The sequence below is a fragment of the Passer montanus genome, unplaced genomic scaffold (assembly GCF_014805655.1).
Source record: "Passer montanus isolate IOZ18808 unplaced genomic scaffold, ASM1480565v1 scaffold4, whole genome shotgun sequence".
In the NCBI taxonomy this organism is placed as follows: Eukaryota; Metazoa; Chordata; class Aves; order Passeriformes; family Passeridae; genus Passer; species Passer montanus.
In genome coordinates this window covers 8,596,487-8,617,608 of record NW_024368818.1, presented here as the reverse complement: position 1 = coordinate 8,617,608, position 21,122 = coordinate 8,596,487, and the positions used below count along the sequence as shown (strand labels likewise).

Here is a 21,122-nt window from a genome sequence, read left to right as displayed (position 1 = left end):
GGCATTAATAGTGTGAGCTTTGATGAAGAATTTAAATACATAATTGCTATGAAGTCTGTAGAAGGAGAAACTGTGCCACTTAGAAATAAAGTTCTTCTATCAAATGATGTGGAGGTAATAAAATCCGTATTCTGTTCTAGTTCAAACATCACTGAGATATTAATTTCTAATATAATTTTGAGGTTTTTTGTCTCTTTGTCAGGTGTGGCTAAACAGTTTGGCTTTGGAGATGAAGGAGACTCTGAAAAAAATGTTAATTGACTGCGTTGATGCTGGAAAAAAATCACAAGGTTCAATTGATCCATCGCTCTTTCCTTCCCAGGTAGTAGTTGATCCAACAGTGCCACTGTGTAGTCTTAGAATTACCAAATAAGTTTTTTTTTTTTTAGATTTGGAAGAAAATAACCCAAATCAAATCCATTTTACTCACTGATCATGTAGAGAAGTTCTTAAAAATATGTGCTCTTACTAAATTCCTGTGCAAACATTTGAAATATTCAAGTCTTTTGCATGGCATTTTGACATACCACTTAATGAAAAAGACTTGCTGTATTAGATTACATTGGAAACTTTGGCAAAATTTGGCCAGGTTTTTGGATGGCTTATTTGTTCTTAGGATCATAGCAAATGTAGAGCTTTGTTTAAAAATTGTGCAATAAAATACTTAAATTATCAGACATAAGCAATTGCAAATTAATTGAAAAACTGATTCTTTTTTATGTGTGTTCAATATTTATAAAATATAATTTGAACTTTCTCTTCCAAAGATTCTTTCCTTGGCAGAACAAATTCTGTTCACTGAAGATGTTGAAAGTGCTATCAAAAACCATAATCTGCAACAATTAGAATTAGAACTCACGGCTAAATTGGACCATTATACCAGCATTGGTAGTGACATAGAAGATACTGGGAGTACAGGTATAAAAATGATAATTAATATGTAATTCTTTATTATGACTGCAGTAATGTTGTATTTTACATTGTTTATTTAAATAGGAAATTATATAAATATGTCTCAATTTGAGTTCACAAAGCTGAGTTACCTAGAGTCACCTATTACAGCCAAGATTAAAGTCATTAATATTTCAAAATAAACAAAAGGACTGTGATATATATCTTAGAAACTATCTTGGAGAATTTATTTGGGGACCTCTTTTCTTAATTTTTTTAGTAAGTTTCTATCTTTTAGCCTATGTGTCTACTGTTTCACAGGAAGTGGGTAAACTACAGTTGATGTACCTTGTGTCAAGCCAGTATATTCTGTACAACTGTGTAGGTGATTCTCTTTTTTCAAATTAGACATACACATCTGCCTCTGAACTAATAATTTTGAGTACCTTTGAGGCAAAATAAGCTAGTTATTCTCAAGACATGATTGTTCTGAATCTTACATAGTCTGAATGGGTTAGAATAATTATGCCTCTGGGTGCTTTTTTCTTTTTTTTTTTTTGATGAGAGGTGGGGCTTTGAGTGACTACTTCAGATAAAAAAGTCTACCCTGCAGGTTAGGTTAGATGGCTTTTATCTTAGGTTTAAAATGACTTTATATATAGTTGTACAGCTATATGTGCATTTGTACATATAGCTGTACAAATATGTACATTTGTACAGCTGCTTACTGTATTAAATTCTAGCTTACAATTTGTGAACTGTAAACATCTGATACATTAATTAGAATCAGGATTCATATCACCTACCTCCAGCAGTATGTAATTGTGTTTCTTTATCTGAGCTCCCTTTCTGTGCTCTTTCTATAGCTGTTTGAGAAATTTCCTCAGTTACAGAGGAGTGTTCATATAATCTCTTGTATAATACATTACATTAATGTTTTAATTTGGAAAATAGGTGAGGTTTTGAAGTGAGTTGTGATTATTCTCATTTACTTTGATTTAATTCCCATTATGGAATGGTATAGAAACACACAGACATTGATTTCTTTCAATGAAATGAAATGAAACAATATGCTCTAAGAGTATACTTAATGTACCCAATCTGTTAATGAACTTTCACTCCACATCACCATAATTATTCTGAGTAAAATCACCAGAGTGTGTGTAGTAAAGTTTTCAGATGCCCAGCAGCTCACTCAGCAGGTTGAGCCACACTGATTGCTGAAGTGGAGATGGCTATTAACACTCTTGGCATAAATTGCTTTGCAGAAAAGCTTCTCCTTCTCCTTTTTCCTCTCCCCCTCTCTCTCTCTCTCTTCCTCTGTCTCAAACCCCTCCTCCCCCCCAGCATGTAGAGGCAGACAAAATCACATCAAAATGACTAAAGTTACATGGTTTACATTGTCTGTCAGGATCTTATTGTATGCTGCTTGCTTTAGAAAATAAAAAATACCTTTATATAATTCAAACAAGATCCAAATAAAATCTGCTGATAATAGAAAGCAGCACAATGAACTTGTGAATAGGTAACATGTCTTCCTTGCTATACAAGAGTGATTTTTTTCTTTTGGTGTGATTATTTGCAGAATCTGGAATCCTTGAGCTCAAGCTTAAAGCTCTAATTCTTGATATCATTCATAACATTGATGTGGTGAAACAGCTGAATCAAGCTGAGGTTCACAGTGTTGAAGACTGGGCTTGGAAGAAGCAGCTGAGATTTTATATGAATGACCAAAAATGTTATGTTCAGATGGTAGATGCTGAACTCCAGTATACTTATGAATATCAGGTGTAGTATTTTTATGTAGTGGCTTTTATATATGAGTCAAGCACTTCCTCATTCCATACATGTTGCTGATTGTCTCCTAACTGTTGTAATTTCTCTAAACTTTGTTATGTCCTTAACATGCTGTTTCATAGATCATATTAAAAGACAGGGTAATAATTTTCATTCCTGATGCTGATGGGGTAAATATAAATTGTATCAAGTTATCATCTAAATATTTTCTAATATGCTTGCTTTTATATATCCAAGTGCAGTTTCATCTGTTGTCGTGAAAAAAATTGACCAATACATTGGCATTTGATATAAAACCAGGACAGCTTTGTAAGCAAATTCATATTCTTAATGAGACAGAAAGTTTGGCTGTTGCTTTATATTTTCAAATTAATTGCTTATCACTAAAATTAATGTAATTAAAATGCCAGTATTTTCTGTCTAGCAATCAATATAATTTGTTTTGTTTCTGCAGGGGATTTCACCAAAACTTGTTTATACACCTTTGACAGATAAGTGTTACCTAACTCTTACTCAGGCCATGAAGATGGGCCTTGGAGGAAATCCCTATGGTCCAGCTGGAACTGGGAAGACAGAATCAGTAAAAGCCTTGGGTGGGATTCTTGGAAGACAAGTATTAGTCTTTAATTGTGATGAGGTGAATATGGTTTTGTTTAATTTAGGAAATGGATATCTACACCCATATTTCATTAAGCAATATTATATTCCAGAAATAATATTAAAATTATAATATTAATCTTCATTGTTATTGTTATTATTGTTATTAGTAGTAGTAGTTGTAATTATCATAGTTGTAGTAGTAGTAGTAGTAGTAGTTATATTGAAATTATTATGGAAATTATTCTGATAATTTGTCAGTTGCTATTAGAAATTTGTGGATATTTTCAAGGACATTTTTAGTGGATTTTAGCCATTTTCAAGGCTTTTTAGTGGGTGGGAAGACATTCTTTTATATTTTCTTGTTATTTGACTTTTGACAACATTCTTTTCAATTTCAAGGGCATTGATGTGAAGTCAATGGGACGCATATTTGTGGGCTTAGTGAAGTGTGGTGCCTGGGGGTGTTTTGATGAATTCAATAGGCTTGAGGAAGCTGTATTGTCCGCAGTATCCATGCAGGTTCAGACAATTCAACATGCCCTGAAGAAACACAGTCCTGTGTGTGAGATGCTTGGCAAAAAGGTACAGCAAAACTTCATTATCTTATTCACATCGGCCACATTTAAAAATGGACTACTGTAACGAAAAATAGTCCACCCAACATTTCTCAATACTGTTTCATCTGACAATGTATCATTACAATACACTTCTAATGCTAGGTTGAAATGGATCCTAATTCTGGAATTTTTATCACTCTGAATCCTGCTGGAAAAGGTTATGGTGGAAGACAAAAACTGCCTGATAACCTCAAGCAACTTTTCAGGCCAGTTGCTATGACTCATCCAGACAATGAACTCATTGCAGAAGTTATTTTGTATTCAGAAGGCTTTAAGGATGCTAAAATACTGGGTAGAAAATTAGTGGCTATTTTTAATCTAGCAAGGTAAGCTTTCACCATCCTGCCTCTCCCCTCCTTAGTAAAGTTACCTTTCTAATTCTCTTCCCTTGTAGCTCTTAAATCTAAGTGGTTTACCATGCAAATCTCTGTACAGATACTTTTAATTTATAAAGTTAAAATACAGCCATATGTTGGGAGGTCAAGACGTGAAAGTACCTTGAATTCAGTTACAGTCTTAAGGGAGGAAATTGCTGCTCCCCTAGTATCTCACTAAATAGAAAAGTGAGCATATGAATGCTGACAAGCATTGTGTTGTTTTGAACTCTTAAAATTGTTGAAATGCAAGTGACTGTTTGGTTAAAACTATATGCATTAGAGAGTGCAAAGATCAGAGTTATAGTGATGCTCTCAGAGTCTTTCACTATAATAATAAATACATGTTGAATATAACCCCTCTGAAAATTCCAGTGTCATTGCTGTATTTATGAAATGCATTTCCGATGACACTATGTGCCAGTGACCAAACCACACTTTTATAAGTGTGTTCATTCACCAACCCAAAATTTCAGATGCTGCCACCTAGAGCTTATTACAATATTGTTTTTAAATTCAGGGAGCTTCTGACACCACAGCAGCACTATGATTGGGGTTTACGAGCACTGAAGACTGTATTGAGAGGCTGTGGCAGTCTTCTTCATCAGCTGAAGAAAAGTGATGCAAAGCAAGAGGGTAAGACTGACCACACCAAACTTTTGATTCTTTAGAATCTTTTACAAATATAACTCACTCCAGCTTTTTTGTTCACTGGACTTTTAAAAAACCATGGCTTTTATCTATAGGCACTTTAGGAAAGAAGAAAATATCTATGAAAGCCCACCTTCGCTAGGATATCACAAAAGATATGTCATATTCTAGACTGAGCTTTCCTATGATGATAAGAACACAGATTACAGACTTCATTTGGGAATAATTTTGAATGATTTTCAAAGTCTTGTTTTTACTTGGCTTAGGACAGGAAAGTGATTCTTCTGATGCTCTTAGTATTCATTAGTTATCAGACCATTTTGACTCTGAGTTTTGCCAAAATTTTCACATGGCTCTAGATTCAAATTGGTAGGCAGAGACAAATATAAGGATAGGTAGGAATGATAGAAATACATTGGACAAGACTGAATCACTGCATTTTTTAAAGTTTTTTAAAGTTGTTGTTTAGGTGTTAAATGAGAGGGGGTTAAAGAATATGGAATGGATGAGCATTTCATGTCTTTAGAAGACAACTACTGGTTCCTGTTTGCTTGACCAGCATGCATCTGAAAGTTTACAGATTTTGACATAACAAATGGTCTGCATCTGACCAGCATCATAACCACCTTATATCTGTATAGGGCAGATTGTGGGCATATATTGTACTTACAGGAAGTGTGCCTGAGTATGCCTAACTTCCAAGTAGAATGGTACATGAACTGGAATTCTGGAGTCTATGCTCCAATTCTACTTTCAATGTATGAGCAGTGTTGACACAGCTTAAACGGATCTGTTTTCTTTTTTTTTTTCTTTCCAGTTAATGAAAGTCACATAGTGGTTCAAGCTTTGCGACTGAACACTACATCAAAGCTTACATTTGCAGACTGCACTCGTTTTGATGAGTTGGTTAAAGATGTATTTCCTGGCACTGATTCTAAAGATGTGGAATATGCTGAGTTAACTGCAGCTTTGCAACAAGTCTTTGAGGAAGCAAACTTGGAAATTATTAGCACACAGGTAAACATCAACTACAGCAACAAAACAGTATTATGCTGAATTAGAACTGATTTGTATTACATTAATTTAACTCATTTCTGTTTTCTTTTGAAAAATCTTTTATAAAAAAGTGGTTTGTGGACTGGTTGTTAGGTTCTAATTCCATGAATACATAAAAATTAGATGTGTGTTCGAAATGAAGATGTGTGTGTAGATCAGTTATATAATTGAAAGAAAAATAGTGCAAAGAAAATTAAGATGTGAACATGTTACACACAGTGTCATTCAAGCCAGATACAAATGCCAATGAATATTTTGGACAGTGAAAGAATGAAATATGTGAATATTTGATTTTCACAAGCAGTTGTCTGCCTTGTTTTTATTTATTGTAGAACTGGATGAAGTTTTGTGACTGAAGATTTGTTAAATTCTCATTAAAAAAGTGCCTGAAGATAGCTATTGCTTTTGTACTAGTAATTTAGCAAAATGCTTCTAACATGTAAAATAAATCTCTTCATAAACTTTAGTATCATAATTCTAAATATGTCTGCTATTATCTATTATTTAAGAAAACAAAATTATAGAAAGCGTGTGCATGCAAAGTAATTTTCAAAATACTGTAAAGGAACATGTTTCATTTAGCTTTACAGTTTCACACAGCCTTTATCTCTTACATTTTCTTCTAGATCAAGAAGGCTTTGGAGTTATATGAGCAGCTGCGTCAGAGAATGGGTGTAGTTATTGTAGGTCCCAGTGGTGGAGGTAAATCAACGCTCTGGCGGATGTTAAAGGCAGCCCTTGGTAAAACCGGCAGAGTAGTGAAGCAGTACACAATGAATCCCAAAGCCATGCCTCGGCATCAGCTGCTGGGCCGGATTGACATGGATACCAGGGAATGGTCTGATGGAGTGCTTACAAATAGTGCTCGGCAAGTGGTGCGAGAGCCACAAGGTATGTCTGAGAGGGACTTGCAGATGTTACACTGAAATTACTGAAATCCTTCCTTTTCAAGTACTTCTTCATATTGTGCTATTGTTTGTGGATAGCATAAGGCAAGAAAAACTTCTGGTAACAATTGTAGCCAAATGCCTCAGTAGATTCTTTACAAATTTTGTTATAAGGAAAAAAAATAGGCAGCAGAAGGTAAAGTATGTGAGGAGTGTCTTCAGAGAACTGTAAGTCATAATGAAGAAAGAATAATAAATGACATTAAGATACCAAGGGGTGATATTTTTGAACTGTTTTTCTTGGGTTTGATATTTTATTTTTCTGTCTGGAAATAGATATTACTTCATGGATAATTTGTGATGGTGATATTGATCCTGAATGGATTGAATCTCTGAATTCTGTTTTGGATGACAACAAATTGTTGACTATGCCCAGTGGAGAAAGAATTCAGTTTGGTTCAAATGTTAACTTTATATTTGAAACTCATGACCTTAGCTGTGCCTCTCCTGCTACAATATCTCGAATGGGAATGATCTTTCTGAGGTAAGCCAGAAGAGTATTACATACTTTTCAAGTGAGCAAATACATACTTACCTTTCTTGAAAAGGTATTCTCAGGTGAAGGGAGCAGTTGGTTAGTTGCTTACACTTAGGAAGCCAATCACTGGGGAAGTTTCTTTAGGTTGCATATCCTTTCTGTGGTGTTTGTTATAAATTTTTGACTGAAATATCTCAGGTTTTTTCTAAAAGACATTGTTAATTCTTTATTGGAGAGCCCAAATATTGGTTAGAAATTGTTGAAGTATCTTACCAGACTTTTTCTGGAATTGTGTTGTTCCTTTAAAACAGTCTATTTAAAGACATTGGTGTTTTGTATTTATCTGAATCTTGTTTTATTCTGACTTAGTGATGAAGATACAGATCTTAATGCTCTAATAAAGTCTTGGATAAGAAGTCAGCCTGAAGAATGCAGATACAACCTTGAAAATTGGATTGGGGACTATTTTGAAAAGGCTTTAAACTGGGTTGTAAAGAAGGTTAGTAAATGAATACTTAATCAAATTTCAGCTTATTTTAAGTATGATCCATTTTTCTAGTTTAGCAATGAATAGATCATTCAGATTAAGTTTTGAACTGCAATTAAAAAAAAATAAATCTCAGCTCTTTTTGGATAGCATTATAGAATTTAGACCGTCCTGAGTTGGAAGGGACACACAGGGATCACTGAATTCCCATTCCTGGCCCTTCACAGGACCACCCCAAGAATCAAACTGTGTACCTGCAAGCATTGTCCAAACCCTTGTACTCTGGCAGGCTTGGTGCTGTGACCACATTAATGCTGCTTCCCATACTCCCCCTCTGGAGGAGTTGAATTTACATTGATCAAGTAGCTTGTGTGCTGAAAATATTTTTTAGGAGATTTTCCCTCCAGTGTGCTAGTGTTTAAGAGATGTGCATTATCTCCTTCTGGGGAACATACAAGGTCCTGTTGTGTTCTTCTAATTGTTTTTCCTCCCAATTCTTTTACCCATGGCATTTTTAAACATTTAAAGTAACAAAGTAGAAGCCGTGGCATTGTTCCTGAGGCTGCAAATTCCCTTTGGTGCCAAAGAGCAAAATCCATAAATAATCTGTTCAAAAGGAAGATTTCCAGTGTACAGTTATGTTTATTCCTTATAGATTCTCAAAATCCGTGAGAAAAGTTCTGATTGCTTATCCTAAATTACATTAACTCATAATCTGGAATTAAAATCACCATATCAATGCTTAGAAATAATTTAATGTCAAGTGAATTTTCTAGAACAATAGTAGTGTTGAGATCTTTCCTCATTCGTATAAATGTCAAAAAGCCATGAGTAGTAAAAGCATGCTAGCAATGCATCACATTTATATTGAGGAATATATATTTAAATCTGCTACAAATTACAATTTACAGAATGACTTTGTTGTGGAAACAAGTTTAGTTGGAACTGTGATGAATGGACTGTCTCATCTTCGTGGCAGTAGTGATCGTGGACAGTTTATGATTAACTTGTTACGTGGTCTTGGTGGCAATCTCAACATGAAGTCACGACAAGAATTTGCAAAAGAGGTAATCTCTGTGCTCTAATTTGATTTTGATTTGTGTAATCTGTAGGGAAATAGCTGAGAAGTGAAGGAATGTTTTATGTGTCACTGATACATTGCATCCATCCCAGATAGCAATGTTTTGGTCCTGCATCAAGAGATAGTGAAATGCCTTTGTCCATATTGCTTAGTACCAGGACTCACTGCAGCAGACTGTGTTTGTATATAATTCAGATTTATATTTGTGGGTTTTTTTTCTGTTCAGAATACTTGAAATAGAAACAGGACTTTACCTCCTCCTCATCAGAGAGGTAGTCTTAGGTATTCTTCTTATTAGGATGCCTAATATAAAAAAAAAATTAAAGCTTTTCTAAATACAATTTAATTTAATTTCTTTATATTATAAGAAGTGGAAGAGTAATATATTATTGTTTAGTTAAGGACTTAATCATAAAGCATATGCATGATATAAATTAATTTTCAAAGGCAGCCTCAAACTATCAAAGAATTGTGTTTGATTTTACATATTTGAACATTCTTTAGACTAGCTTGAAATGGTAGATCTTGGTGTTAGGAATATGGATTTAACTGAAGCTTTATTTTTATTTTTTTAAAGATCTTCAGTTGGTCACAAGAGTCTCCTCCTGATCCAAGGAAGCCTCTGGACACTTATTATGACACTGACACTGGAGAGCTAATGCTGTATCAGCTGAAAAAAACTGAAAATCTAACAGCTGATGACTTCAGTAATCTCCAAAATCTTCCTGTCATCCAAACCCCTGACATGCAGAGAAGTTTAGATTACTTTAGACCATGGCTAGATATTAATAATAAGCAGCCATTTCTTCTTGTGGGTCCTGAAGGATGTGGAAAAGGGTAAAAAATAGTTTCTACTTTAAGTAAAATATACTTCTATGTGTTTAACAGCATCTGTAATTTTTTTATAATGCTTTTATCATATGACTTTCTGATAGAATATGACTGGTTTAGGTCATTAATTAAACAAACCTTATGTATTGGCAAGTGAGTAAATTATGAAGCTCTACAGGGACAGTTCAGACTGTCACTGTGCATCTAAGATATCTGTATGTAGCTTTTAGATATGAAACAGGATCTTTGGAAAACCAGTTGTCATGGAGCAACAGCTTAGAGGCGCATGAGATCCAGTCTCATTTCAAGAGGCTCTAGATGCCTTGTGTGGGCAACTCAACTTAGCACATCCTGTTGCCTTTATTAGATTTCTTATTTAGATGGGTTGGGCCACTAAACCAAGGTATTTAATTAGCTGTTTGTTTTGTGTAGCTGTGTACACTACACTTCCATTGAATTTTGTGAATGGAAAATGGTATGGTTTTAAAGGCAAGAATGTTGAATTCAGCAAACCTCATGTTCCACCGATTCTATTAATAGTGAATGTAGTATATGTATGTTAATTCAAAAACTATAAAATATCTTTTGATACATAGCATTTTCATTTATTTATGCCTACATGTTGGCTTTCTAGGATGCTGCTTCACTATGCATTTTCTCAGCTCCGCTCCACTCAGATCGCCACTGTTCACTGCAGTGCACAGACTACTTCTCAACATCTTCTACAGAAATTAAGTCAAACTTGCATTGTAATCAGCACAAACACTGGACGAGTGTACAGACCAAAGGACTGTGAAAGGCTTGTTTTGTACTTAAAAGACATCAATTTACCCAAACCTGATAAATGGGGAACAAGCACTCTTGTGGCTTTTCTGCAGCAGGTGAGCACTTATGTCTATTATTTATAAAGAGACTCAGGTATACTGGATATAATTTAGTGTATGTAGTAAATACCTACATTGATTAATTTCTGTGTTAAAATCCTGCATCCTGTATTGGAATTGGTTTTGTTTGTGCTTTAATAGACTATGTAGGTGTCAGCCAGAAATAAGATAACATTTTTATTTGGCTAATATTTATAAACAAATAAAGATAGCACTCATCTCAATGAGTTACAGTGCAGTAGACACATGAATGACAAGAAGATTGCAGGAGTTGTCAGCATGGATTCACCAGGGACATGTCATGCTTGCTGAGGGGAAGAGAGTGAATATAGTCTGCCTAGACTTCACTAAGACCATTGATGCTGTCTCCCAAAAGATTATCACAAGAAAAGCTGTTGATACAGGCTGCATAAGCAGATAGTTAGGTGAGTTGAAAGCTGGCTGAAGAGCCAGGCCAGGGTGATTGTCAGTGGTACAGAGTCCACTTGGAAGCCGTGATCTGTTTTAACATCTTCATTAATGATTGGGACAACGGAGTCCTGCAAATGTGCAGATGACAAAATTATAAGGAGTAAGATACCTCAGGCAGTTAGGAAAGCAGAAATAATGAAAAAAGTGAGATAAATATATTTCTCACTTTTTTATTATATTTTATTTTGTATGATACTCTGTTGACTTTAATGAAGTATTTATTTAATTGTTAAAGGTTCTTACATATCAAGGATTTTATGATGAAAATCTGGAATGGGTTGGTTTAGAAAGCATCCAAATTGTGGCTTCCATGTCAGCTGGAGGAACATTAGGAAGACATAAACTTACCTCCAGATTTACTTCTATTGTTCGTCTCTGTGCAATTGAGTAAGTATATGTCTAACTCTCAGAACTCAGATTCAGCCTCTCTTTATAAGGACCTCTTGTCAATTTAGTCTTTGCAAAGATGTGGTCGTTCCAGTCTTTCATGTTTTCTCACAGTTTGTGATTGTCAGATTTGGTGCTTATTTGGTGCCTCTTGGCACCAGAGTCCAGCTAAGAGGAATCCACAGGTGCCTGTTGGTAGTGAAGTGTTTGAAATATGTTTCCTCTTGGATAATTTTCTTGCCATAAACTGTTTTCTGCAGCTTTATGTTAAGGTGATATTTGGTTATGAAATTAGAGAATTTGAATTTTATTTATTTAAGTTTATTTTGTTAAGTTTATTTTTATTTAAGTTTATTTATTTAAGTTTGACCATATCAACAGATGTATTTAGAAAATTTTATTGCGTAATGCAATAAAATGATGATTTTTCTTAACTGTTGGATGGAAATGCTATTAAATGAAATTTCTCAGTAATTGTGTATATAAGTTTAACTCAGTTTTAGTTAAACAGAAAACTGTTTAACTAAAGTTAAGCAGTTTTCTGAAAAAAGCAGAAAAATCCATAATGACTAGGTTTTTTCTCTTTTTAGCTATCCAGAAAGAGAACAATTGCAAACTATTTATAGTGCCTACTTGGAACCTGTACTACAGAAAAACCTAAAGAATCACCCTGTTTGGGGTTCTTTACCAAAAATACATCAGCTAGCAGGATCTATGGTTCAGATCTATGAACAGGTATGGAAACCTTTTTTCTTTTTTCAAGGAGATGGAGAGTTCTGGTATTTTACTACAAATAATAAGCTTTTGATATTAATAAGCGAGTAAAAAGGTTTATCAGTATTAAAATCTAAGTTCATATCTTTTTAATAAAGTTGATATCAAATTTGGAACTTTTTATTTTCAGAAAATCCTAGGTAGTAGAACCAAGCAGACTAAGCAATAAGTGCTCTTGCTTTCCCACAGATTTATTTTAGGATTTTGGCATGCATCTTAACACTTCTATACTTTTAGTTCCTGATTTATAAAATGTGAATAGTAGTATTTTCCTTAATGGATGGGGAGACAGTGCATCAGATGATTGTGTCCCAGTTGTTATGGATGGTGTTATGAACACAGAAGGAGATATGACAGTGGCATCCTTTACAAACATCAAGGACATCTATTACAATGGTACACTGTTAAAAGCAGGTGTTGACAACTGGACACAAGTTCACATTAGCTTCCCACTTGAAATTTTATGAACTTCTGTCTAGCAAAATGCTTAATTAATTGCTTTTCTTAATTAGTACATAGCCTTACTGGGGAAGGTACTGTGTTGTGCTTGCTATAGAATGTATGAATGTCCCCATCCAGGCAGAAGCTTGATACATACTTGATCCTTTTGACTATGATGTGGGCTTAGTCACTGGCTAGCATGCACCTCTTAGCAGGAGTTACATATGACATTATTGATGTATTCCAAGAAATATGAGTTGAAGTCTCATTCACACTGTGATCAAATAACTGATGGAAGCAGTTGTTCCTTGAATTAATGATGGAGTTGTAAATTTGAATATCCTTTCTGGGAGAAGAGTAAGTATGAAGTATTTTGTAGTGAGAAAGAATTACTAATTTAGGTAGGTTTTAGTGAGAAAATGTTAATAATTCAGGTAGGTTTTTATTACATTTCATTATTGCCTTTGTGCTTCATATTTGGTATTGTTTAAAAAAATTATGTATTTTGTCTAATAATACTGCACTTACAGTCCTAGGTGAGATGTGCAGTTGTTTCCATCACAAAATAGTACTGAAAAAAATCCTCTGAGAAAAATCTTTTGTGTTCAAAAAACAAGATTTAAATAAGGAGTGCATTCATACAATATGAACATTCTAGTTGGTGAACATTCTAAATGTGCACTAACTAGAAAACTAATCTATCTGGTACCTTTTAGAAAAGTATTTTACATTTTACAATACCATTTTTTTTTCCTTTCCTTAACTCCCATTTTTAGGTACGAGCAAAATTCACAGTTGATGATCACAGTCATTACCTTTTTACACCATGTATTCTTACTCAGTGGGTTCTTGGTTTATTCAGATATGATTTAGAAGGTGGTAAGTCACTTATTTGCTTTTCATTTATAAAGTAGCTCTAAAATGGCCTAGATTATTATTGATGTCGGTCTTGCTGTTGGCTCCACATTGATCTTTTTTAACTGTGGACTGTCTGTAAATAGAGGGAGAAAATGCCTGACAGTTCATTCCATAACATATGAGTAAACAAGTTTAAAAAAATCCAATGATGTTTTAAAATATGTGTGGAGCTATTTATGGTTTAAGCGAAGTTAATAGGTTGGGACTGCATTTTTACTATGGGAACCTGAACTATGCCCTCTACTCTTCACTCTTCTGTTTTTTTGTGTTTTGTGTTGAGGTTTTTTTGAGTATATGTGTTGTTTTCTGTATTCCCAGAGCCTTGCCTCTCATGGTGGTCTTGCTGTACCTGGTTGTATAAACCTAGTTTATACACATACTTCATAGTCTGCTTTCTAATATTGTTTTTGTTTCTGAAATTGGTATTATTACTACATCACAAGCAGTTACTCACTATGTTTTAGATCTTACATTCTTTAAAAAGTTGTATAGAGGGCTGGTTAAAGAGGATGAATGTGATAAGAATGCTGTGCTCCCTTTCCACCTATTTTCTGGGCTCATGAGGTAGTAAATGCAGCTTGAATGATGTCAGAAAAGCTGCACTGACAATCAATGAATCTCAGCTGATTTAGGGACTTCTTAGTTTTGTGTAACGTTGACATGTGCATGTGCTTTTCCAGTGACGAATGGCAGGGCTTGTTATTTACTCACCTTCCTTTTTCCTTTTGTGAGGAGTATTTAAGATTTGGAGTCTCTATAGGCATTTTATAATACAGACTTTTGGGTATTTATTATTATTTTAGTATTTGTTGTCAGTCTTTCTCTTCCCTTTTAAAAATGTCTTCTGGATTTTCTTGGTTTCATTGCTTAGAAAACTGACTTTTAATTTTAACTTTGTGTGCAACACCTTGTTCATTTTTATTAAAAGCTGACACTTGTTTTAATAGAGAGAACTTGCTTTAATAGAATATATTTCATTTTATCTTGTAATGATCCATAAAGAAATTATTAAGAAGCACTTCATAATGTTTACTTTTTCTCTCATTTCTTCCTTACCGATGCTCTCCTTCTGGTATGTAATTTCTCTTGCTCATTTTCAATTTCATATTTTAAAGTAGAAATTTGAAAATTTGTTATAAATATATGAAATTAATTCTCTCATTAAATTTTGTAGGTTCATTGACACAAACTGCAGACTTTGTATTGGAAGTTCTTGCTTATGAAGCACGCCGCTTGTTCCGTGACAGAATTGTTGGCACAAAAGAACTTCAAGTATTTGACAACATTTTGACCAATGTGTTTCAAGGTGATTGGGGCTCTGATGTTCTGGACAATATGGCAGGTAAGGCATTTGAAGCATACCACACAAGCCTGAAATATTTGTTTAGAAAACGCCTAGTCAAGATAGGTAGCATATGAGATGAATACCTGAAGTTTCAAAAGTTTCCTTTTTTTTCACAGATACCTTTTATGTAACTTGGGGAGCTTGTCAAGAGGCATTCATCACACCAGGCCAGGCACTACCACCACATGGGAGGCCACTTGGCAGACTAAACTCAACAGACCTGAAAGATGTTATTCAAAAAGTGAGGCATGATTAAAGAACATACACAGCAAGGGTTCATAGCAATGATTCTAGACACTTTTGGCTAAGAATGACGTGCAAGCAACCAGGTTTATGGTGGGGGCTGCCTCCTGTTCAATGAATCACCTTTTGCATTTGGTGAAGGGAAGATTTATGATGTTATGTGGCAGGCAGTAGGAAGTATGTAACAAGGTTAGGTTGATGAAGGGGCATCGATTGCCTTTGCTGCTGATTTACAACAGTTTGATGAACCAACATTTTGAGAAACATTTATGTCTATATATATTTGTGTATTGTTTGAGTACCTAAGTGTTTTATTAAATTATTTCTTTTTGAATTGGCAATATGGTAACATAATTTTTGTTTGAAGAACTGCTGGAGATTTGGCATGTTTTTAAGCAGTTAAAGTACAAAAAAGTGAGCTTGATGAGGAAGTACAAACATTTTGACTCCTCCAGGCTTTCTGATTTTTAGGATGAGAGTTTTGAGATTGTCACCCTTAGTAATAGTGTTTGATGGACTGCAGATAGGAATCTACCACCTCTCCTTAAGTGCCAGCTTGTGACCAATACACTATATGGGAAATTATGAAATTCAATAGCCTCAGTAAGCAGGGAGTTTGTTGGTTTGGTTTTGTTGTTGTTTTTCTTTTTTTTTTCCTGACTACATGGTTACATTGGGCTTCAAAGATGAGGTTTTAATGAGTATAACAAGGTCATAATTTAATAATAGGATCTGTTGTTGTGTGTCTTTCACTAGGAGCTTCCATAATCTGCAATTATGCAGCAATTAGGTGCCTAAAACACTCTTCTGAGTTATTAATTAATCTGGAATCAGAGACATAGCTCAGACTTCGTTCTGGTCCATTATTCAATTTTAATTAGTTCAGTGGTAGATTCCCATTTCAATATATCAAAGACTTCCAAGGTGTTCTGCTGCTGGGCATAGTGTGATATGTTAATTATTGATATATTTATTATTCATAAAGGGTATGTGAGATTTCTAAATTCTGTGACAAAAATATTTTTTTTCTGAATGAAGCCCAGTGTAGGCTCTTAAGTTTTTAAGCCCTTCTTTTCTAAATGTTTAAATGTTGGATGTTTGCATATCTCACTGCTTATATTTATTATTGGTGATCAGATTTATTTTCCTCTTTTTTTTTTTAATAGGGTATAATTCACTATGGACGAGACAAAAAAGAGATAGATATTTTACTGTTCCACGAAGTCCTCAGTTATATGTCCAAAGTGGACAGAGTGCTGAGTTTTCCTGGAGGATCACTTCTTTTGGCAGGACGGAGTGGTGTAGGTCGTCGAACAGTTACCTCTTTAGTCAGTCATATGCATGGAGCTGTTCTGGTTACTCCCAAAATTTCCAGAGGTTATCAGCTGAAGCAGTTCAAAACTGATCTTAAATATGTAAGTCACTCAGTTTGATCTATTTTGTAATGCTGTAGGGGTATGTTAAAGTAAATAAAGAGAATATGGGAATTTTGAAGGATACAGAAGGTTATGCAAGAAGAAAAATGACAGTCTAAATGAAACAAGTAATTTTTTAGAAGTTCTCACTCTAGATGTGTGTACTGTTCTTTACAGTGACTAGCTGAGAATCCACTTTGTGGAATACCAGAGCTCTTTCTGATTGTTGTAGAACTTACAAATTTGAAGTTTATGTGAATTTTTATGTGAAAGGCTTTTTCATGTATATCTTTCTATGTTGGTATATACTTTTATTTTCTGTCTCTATGATGATCTGCCAGTTAATAGTAGTTAAATCAAATAAAATTTTAGTGATTGATGAAAGTGTACATATTATTTAAAACCAGATGCAAACCTTGAATCAACAGTTTCTCATTACCTTCAGCTATGCTAAAGAAAATTCTAGATATTTGCCTACACAAAAGAGTGATTAAATTCTATAACTGAGTCATATACGTAAATATACTCTATGAAAGAGTCTGTTTTAATTATTTTTTCATTACTAAGCTGTATATCTAGGTAAAATGTTCTTTATATTTGATATATTTTGAAATGAATCACCTAGAAATCTTTTGTAAATATATAATAGTGTAGATGTTGTGGAGAAAATATGTATGTGATATATAGTCAAGGAAGATTATGATCTGTGTCAGTCCCACCTCAGGATATTGTATGATTATCATTCTCTTTCTGAACAATACATTGAGGTTTAAATGTCTTCCCTGCTTCTAGGTGATGGAGCTTGCAGGCATTGAAGCCCAGCAGGTGGTATTGCTGCTTGAAGACTATCAGTTTGTTCATTCCACTTTCCTGGAGATGGTCAACAGTTTACTGTCCTCAGGTGAGTCAAGTCCAAAGAGAGTATGGTGCTACTTGTACCGCAGACCTAGCTCAAGAAGGCAGAATTAGATGGTGTTTTCTAACTTTATGTCTCTATCAGAAGGTTTAGTTAGCTTTCTATGCTGTTATAATTAGAGTACTCATATATAAGATCCTGACTCAAGGTTCACTTAGTGAACTCAAGGTTCACTTACCCTATAGTAGAGGTGCTTTCTGTTCCTCTAATTAATTTCAAAGAAGTTTTTGATAACAGTGTAATAGCAAAATTAAAATGCATTCTATTCTACCACTTCCTTTTTATAATAGAACTTAAAATTGAGAGGTTTCCAATGCTTTACTAGATTTTATAGACTGAGTTCTTTAATGAAATAGTCACCAGCAAAGCTCACTTTTCTGAAGGTAGTGAGATGATAAACAACAATAACAAATAACAAAAGTGACTTTATTTTAGTGTTCAGCTTTGTTCCTGGATCAGTGAGAAGATCATTGAAGGACTGAGTCAAAGTTGCTGAATGATTTTTTTGGAACTGCAGTAGTTTAAGAGCTGATTAATAAGAGCACCAGATTTTCCGGTCTCTCAGGTGCTACCCCGGATCTACTTACAGTATCAGATCTTGGTTATCCAGTGTTAAAACTTTATGTCTGAGAATCTAGGCGACTACGCACTTTCATGTTCCGGTGTCCTGGTGTGTGACAGTTTGGTTTGATTTGTTTTGTGTGCAGAACAGGGTCACTGGGTAGATTTGAAAGAGCCTTTTTCGAACACATTTCATCAATATAAACAAAGTAGACTGTTAAATAGAAGCACTGTAATTTGTTTTTTGTTTTCATGATATCATGAAAATAATTATTAAGTACATGGGATAATAGTCAAGAAAGAATAGAGGTGAAAACGATGAAATCTGAATTCTCTCTACAGAGGATTCATGGGAGACCTTCAAAGCAATTTAAAGAATTATAGTGTATTTTATCTGACTCAAATTCATTCTTGAAATAGGAGAAGTTCCTGGGCTGTATCAAATAGAAGAATTGGAACCATTGCTATCTCCTCTGAAGGATCAAGCTTCGCAAGATGGATTTACAGGACCAATTTTCACCTACTTCACATACCGTATGTCAACAGAGTTATAAGTTATCATTAAATATGAAGTTCAAAAAGTGGAATAATAATGGACAAATAATTTCTAACATGGTCTTTTATTGTGTGCAGTTTTTACTTTAAATTAGTTATTAAATAGCTGGCAGGAGTAATACTTGTGGTATTTGAGGGCACAGAATCCTCAGCTGAAAATTTATTTTTCTGTCTGAAATTTTCTATTGATGAATGTTATACAAATGTTACGAAATCTGCTGTTGGAAGTAATTGGAAGGAAGAAAGCTTTTGGTCCCATTATTTTCTGGTTTGTATAGCTTTTATATATATCTGGTAACAGAGATTTCTTCTATTTGTCAATTATGCCAAGAAATCACTTTGGATTCTGAGTAATCATAAGCAAGTGTACAGATAGTTTTCTTGATTATTGGTGTTTCTTCCTTGGCCCCATGAGAAGATTAAATAGTTTAGAAATAAATCAAAGAATATGACTGGAAGAATACAGTCATAGCAGCCAGCCAGCCTGGAACTACTTCTGATTGGTTCTAATGGTCTACATGAATTACAATGAAAACTAGTGCTTTCTGCTTAAATACTGCCTGCTCTTCAGAATTAAAAAATGCACTGTAGTATACATAGTGAGAATTCATGGTACTTAATAAGGTTCATCTTATAAACATTCCTGTCCTACTGTGATTTGGTGTTGTAGGCTCTTTTTTTCCAGAAATTACCTTGTGATAAGTATTTGAAAGAAAGTAATTTATATTGTATTTGCAATAAATCTACTGTCATGTAGTCAGATTGTTATGTACTCAGAATTGTTACATTTTCTTAGGGATCCAACAAAATCTGCATGTTGTCTTGATCATGGATTCTACCAATTTAAATTTCACAATAAACTGTGAAAGTAATCCAGCACTGTATAAGAAATGCCAGGTTTTATGGATGGAAGGCTGGTCAGAAGACAGTATGAAAAAGGTAAGTTGCATTAATTGTGACTTACTTAAATTAGTATCTCTGATGCTAATTAATATAAATGAGCTCTGGTAAGTAAAGTCAAAATATTTAAGATTGTGAAGGAATAATTATCACTGTACTGATTTAATTCCTTTGTACACTTTAAGTCTGCAGAAAAGTGAAGTGTTACTGGCATTGTTATTTTGCCAGTAACATTATGTTTTGTTCTCTCTGTGGGCTGACTTGAACAACATGCTGACTACTGTGACTGATCCAGCACAGCATTTAAGAACAAAATACAGACTAAAAGCAAAGTGTTAAAGCAAATTGTATTTTGTTTGTATGGTGAGGTTTTGATATTGGGTTGGGCTGCAGGGATGACTTCTGTGAGAGGCTGCCAGAAGCTTCCCCCATGGCAGGTGGAGTTAGTGCCAGCTGGCTCCAAGAAGGATGTGCTGCTGGCCAAGGCTGAGCCCAACAGCAGTGGTGACAGTGCCTCTGGGATCTTCTACTTGAGAGAATAGGAAGTTATCAGTGACATGGAAAGGCAGTAATCATCTTCCTAATGCTAAAAGTATTCTGTAGATTCCTTATTCTAAGTGTATAATTTTCAGTCTTTTCAAAAGAAAAACTAGATTGAAGGTTTGTGGTTTTTTTTTTTAATTTCATTTTAACTCAAATTGTCATTATTTCTAATTTTCATACAAAAAATAATGTGGTTTTTTTAGATACCTGAAATGCTTCTGTGTGATTCAGATGAGCAAGAAAAGACTGGAAAAACACAAAAAGAAGTTAAGAAAAAACATTCAGGTAATATTTAGGTAGACCTACTAGTTATTGTTATTAAACACTTGATCCAATGTTGGGCATAGATAATAACATAGATACTTTGAGTATGTGTTTACTAGCATATTCATAGACTTTGGTGTTATTCACATGGCAGGCATTTTGCACAAGAGAGCATTAGTCTGAAACATACATCCTGGCTGATCAAATGCAGTCTTTTCTGTCATAAGCAACACTGTGTATATTCAATTTTATACGCTGATTTAGCTGTATCTTGTTTTGGTCAGTCTCTTCCTTCTATGTGGATGTTATTTCACAACCTGATAATTTGATGTTTTGAGAGTTTTTCAGTTTATATATTTCATTATTCTTTTTCTAGGTTTTCATTTTACTTTATTAATTTTGAAAATACTTTGTTGTAAGAAATGCCCCCTTTTCAGAATAATTAGTTTTTATCATAAGGCTTCAAATATAGTCATGTTAAAAAGAGTGTCTCAAACATAATCTAAGAGACCAGTGTCAGCACTCACTTGCAGAATACTACTTTTAGCCACTTTCTATAAAAGTAGCACTTAGAGGTCGTGGAACTAACAGAATATAAGATAGTAAGTGGATCACTTGGAGTTTCTTGGTTTATATTGCTTTTTAATAGACCAATCAGAATAATGGCCAAAAATAGTATTTGGTGTTCACATTAC

At 34.3% G+C, this 21,122-nt stretch overlaps 1 protein-coding gene across 2 annotated transcripts in view; it reads left to right on the top strand.

Annotated features, from left to right (window-relative positions):
* The window catches only part of DYNC2H1 (dynein cytoplasmic 2 heavy chain 1), a 145,427-nt gene that overhangs the window by 23,197 nt on the left and 101,108 nt on the right, over positions 1–21,122 (top strand). The window contains exons 29-53 of one of the 2 annotated variants that reach the window (XM_039718294.1): positions 2–114; positions 203–322; positions 768–918; positions 2,477–2,679; positions 3,143–3,325; positions 3,688–3,870; positions 4,008–4,231; positions 4,800–4,915; positions 5,748–5,947; positions 6,613–6,877; positions 7,210–7,417; positions 7,781–7,910; positions 8,810–8,965; positions 9,557–9,816; positions 10,445–10,691; positions 11,401–11,552; positions 12,143–12,287; positions 13,544–13,646; positions 14,860–15,027; positions 15,147–15,271; positions 16,440–16,688; positions 17,481–17,589; positions 18,586–18,699; positions 19,517–19,659; positions 20,367–20,448. In XM_039718294.1, coding sequence (XP_039574228.1) covers positions 2–114; positions 203–322; positions 768–918; positions 2,477–2,679; positions 3,143–3,325; positions 3,688–3,870; positions 4,008–4,231; positions 4,800–4,915; positions 5,748–5,947; positions 6,613–6,877; positions 7,210–7,417; positions 7,781–7,910; positions 8,810–8,965; positions 9,557–9,816; positions 10,445–10,691; positions 11,401–11,552; positions 12,143–12,287; positions 13,544–13,646; positions 14,860–15,027; positions 15,147–15,271; positions 16,440–16,688; positions 17,481–17,589; positions 18,586–18,699; positions 19,517–19,659; positions 20,367–20,448 — 4,149 coding nt within the window. The remainder of the gene's footprint in view (position 1; positions 115–202; positions 323–767; positions 919–2,476; positions 2,680–3,142; positions 3,326–3,687; positions 3,871–4,007; positions 4,232–4,799; positions 4,916–5,747; positions 5,948–6,612; positions 6,878–7,209; positions 7,418–7,780; positions 7,911–8,809; positions 8,966–9,556; positions 9,817–10,444; positions 10,692–11,400; positions 11,553–12,142; positions 12,288–13,543; positions 13,647–14,859; positions 15,028–15,146; positions 15,272–16,439; positions 16,689–17,480; positions 17,590–18,585; positions 18,700–19,516; positions 19,660–20,366; positions 20,449–21,122) is intronic. The other variant, XM_039718295.1, reaches the window with a different exon arrangement.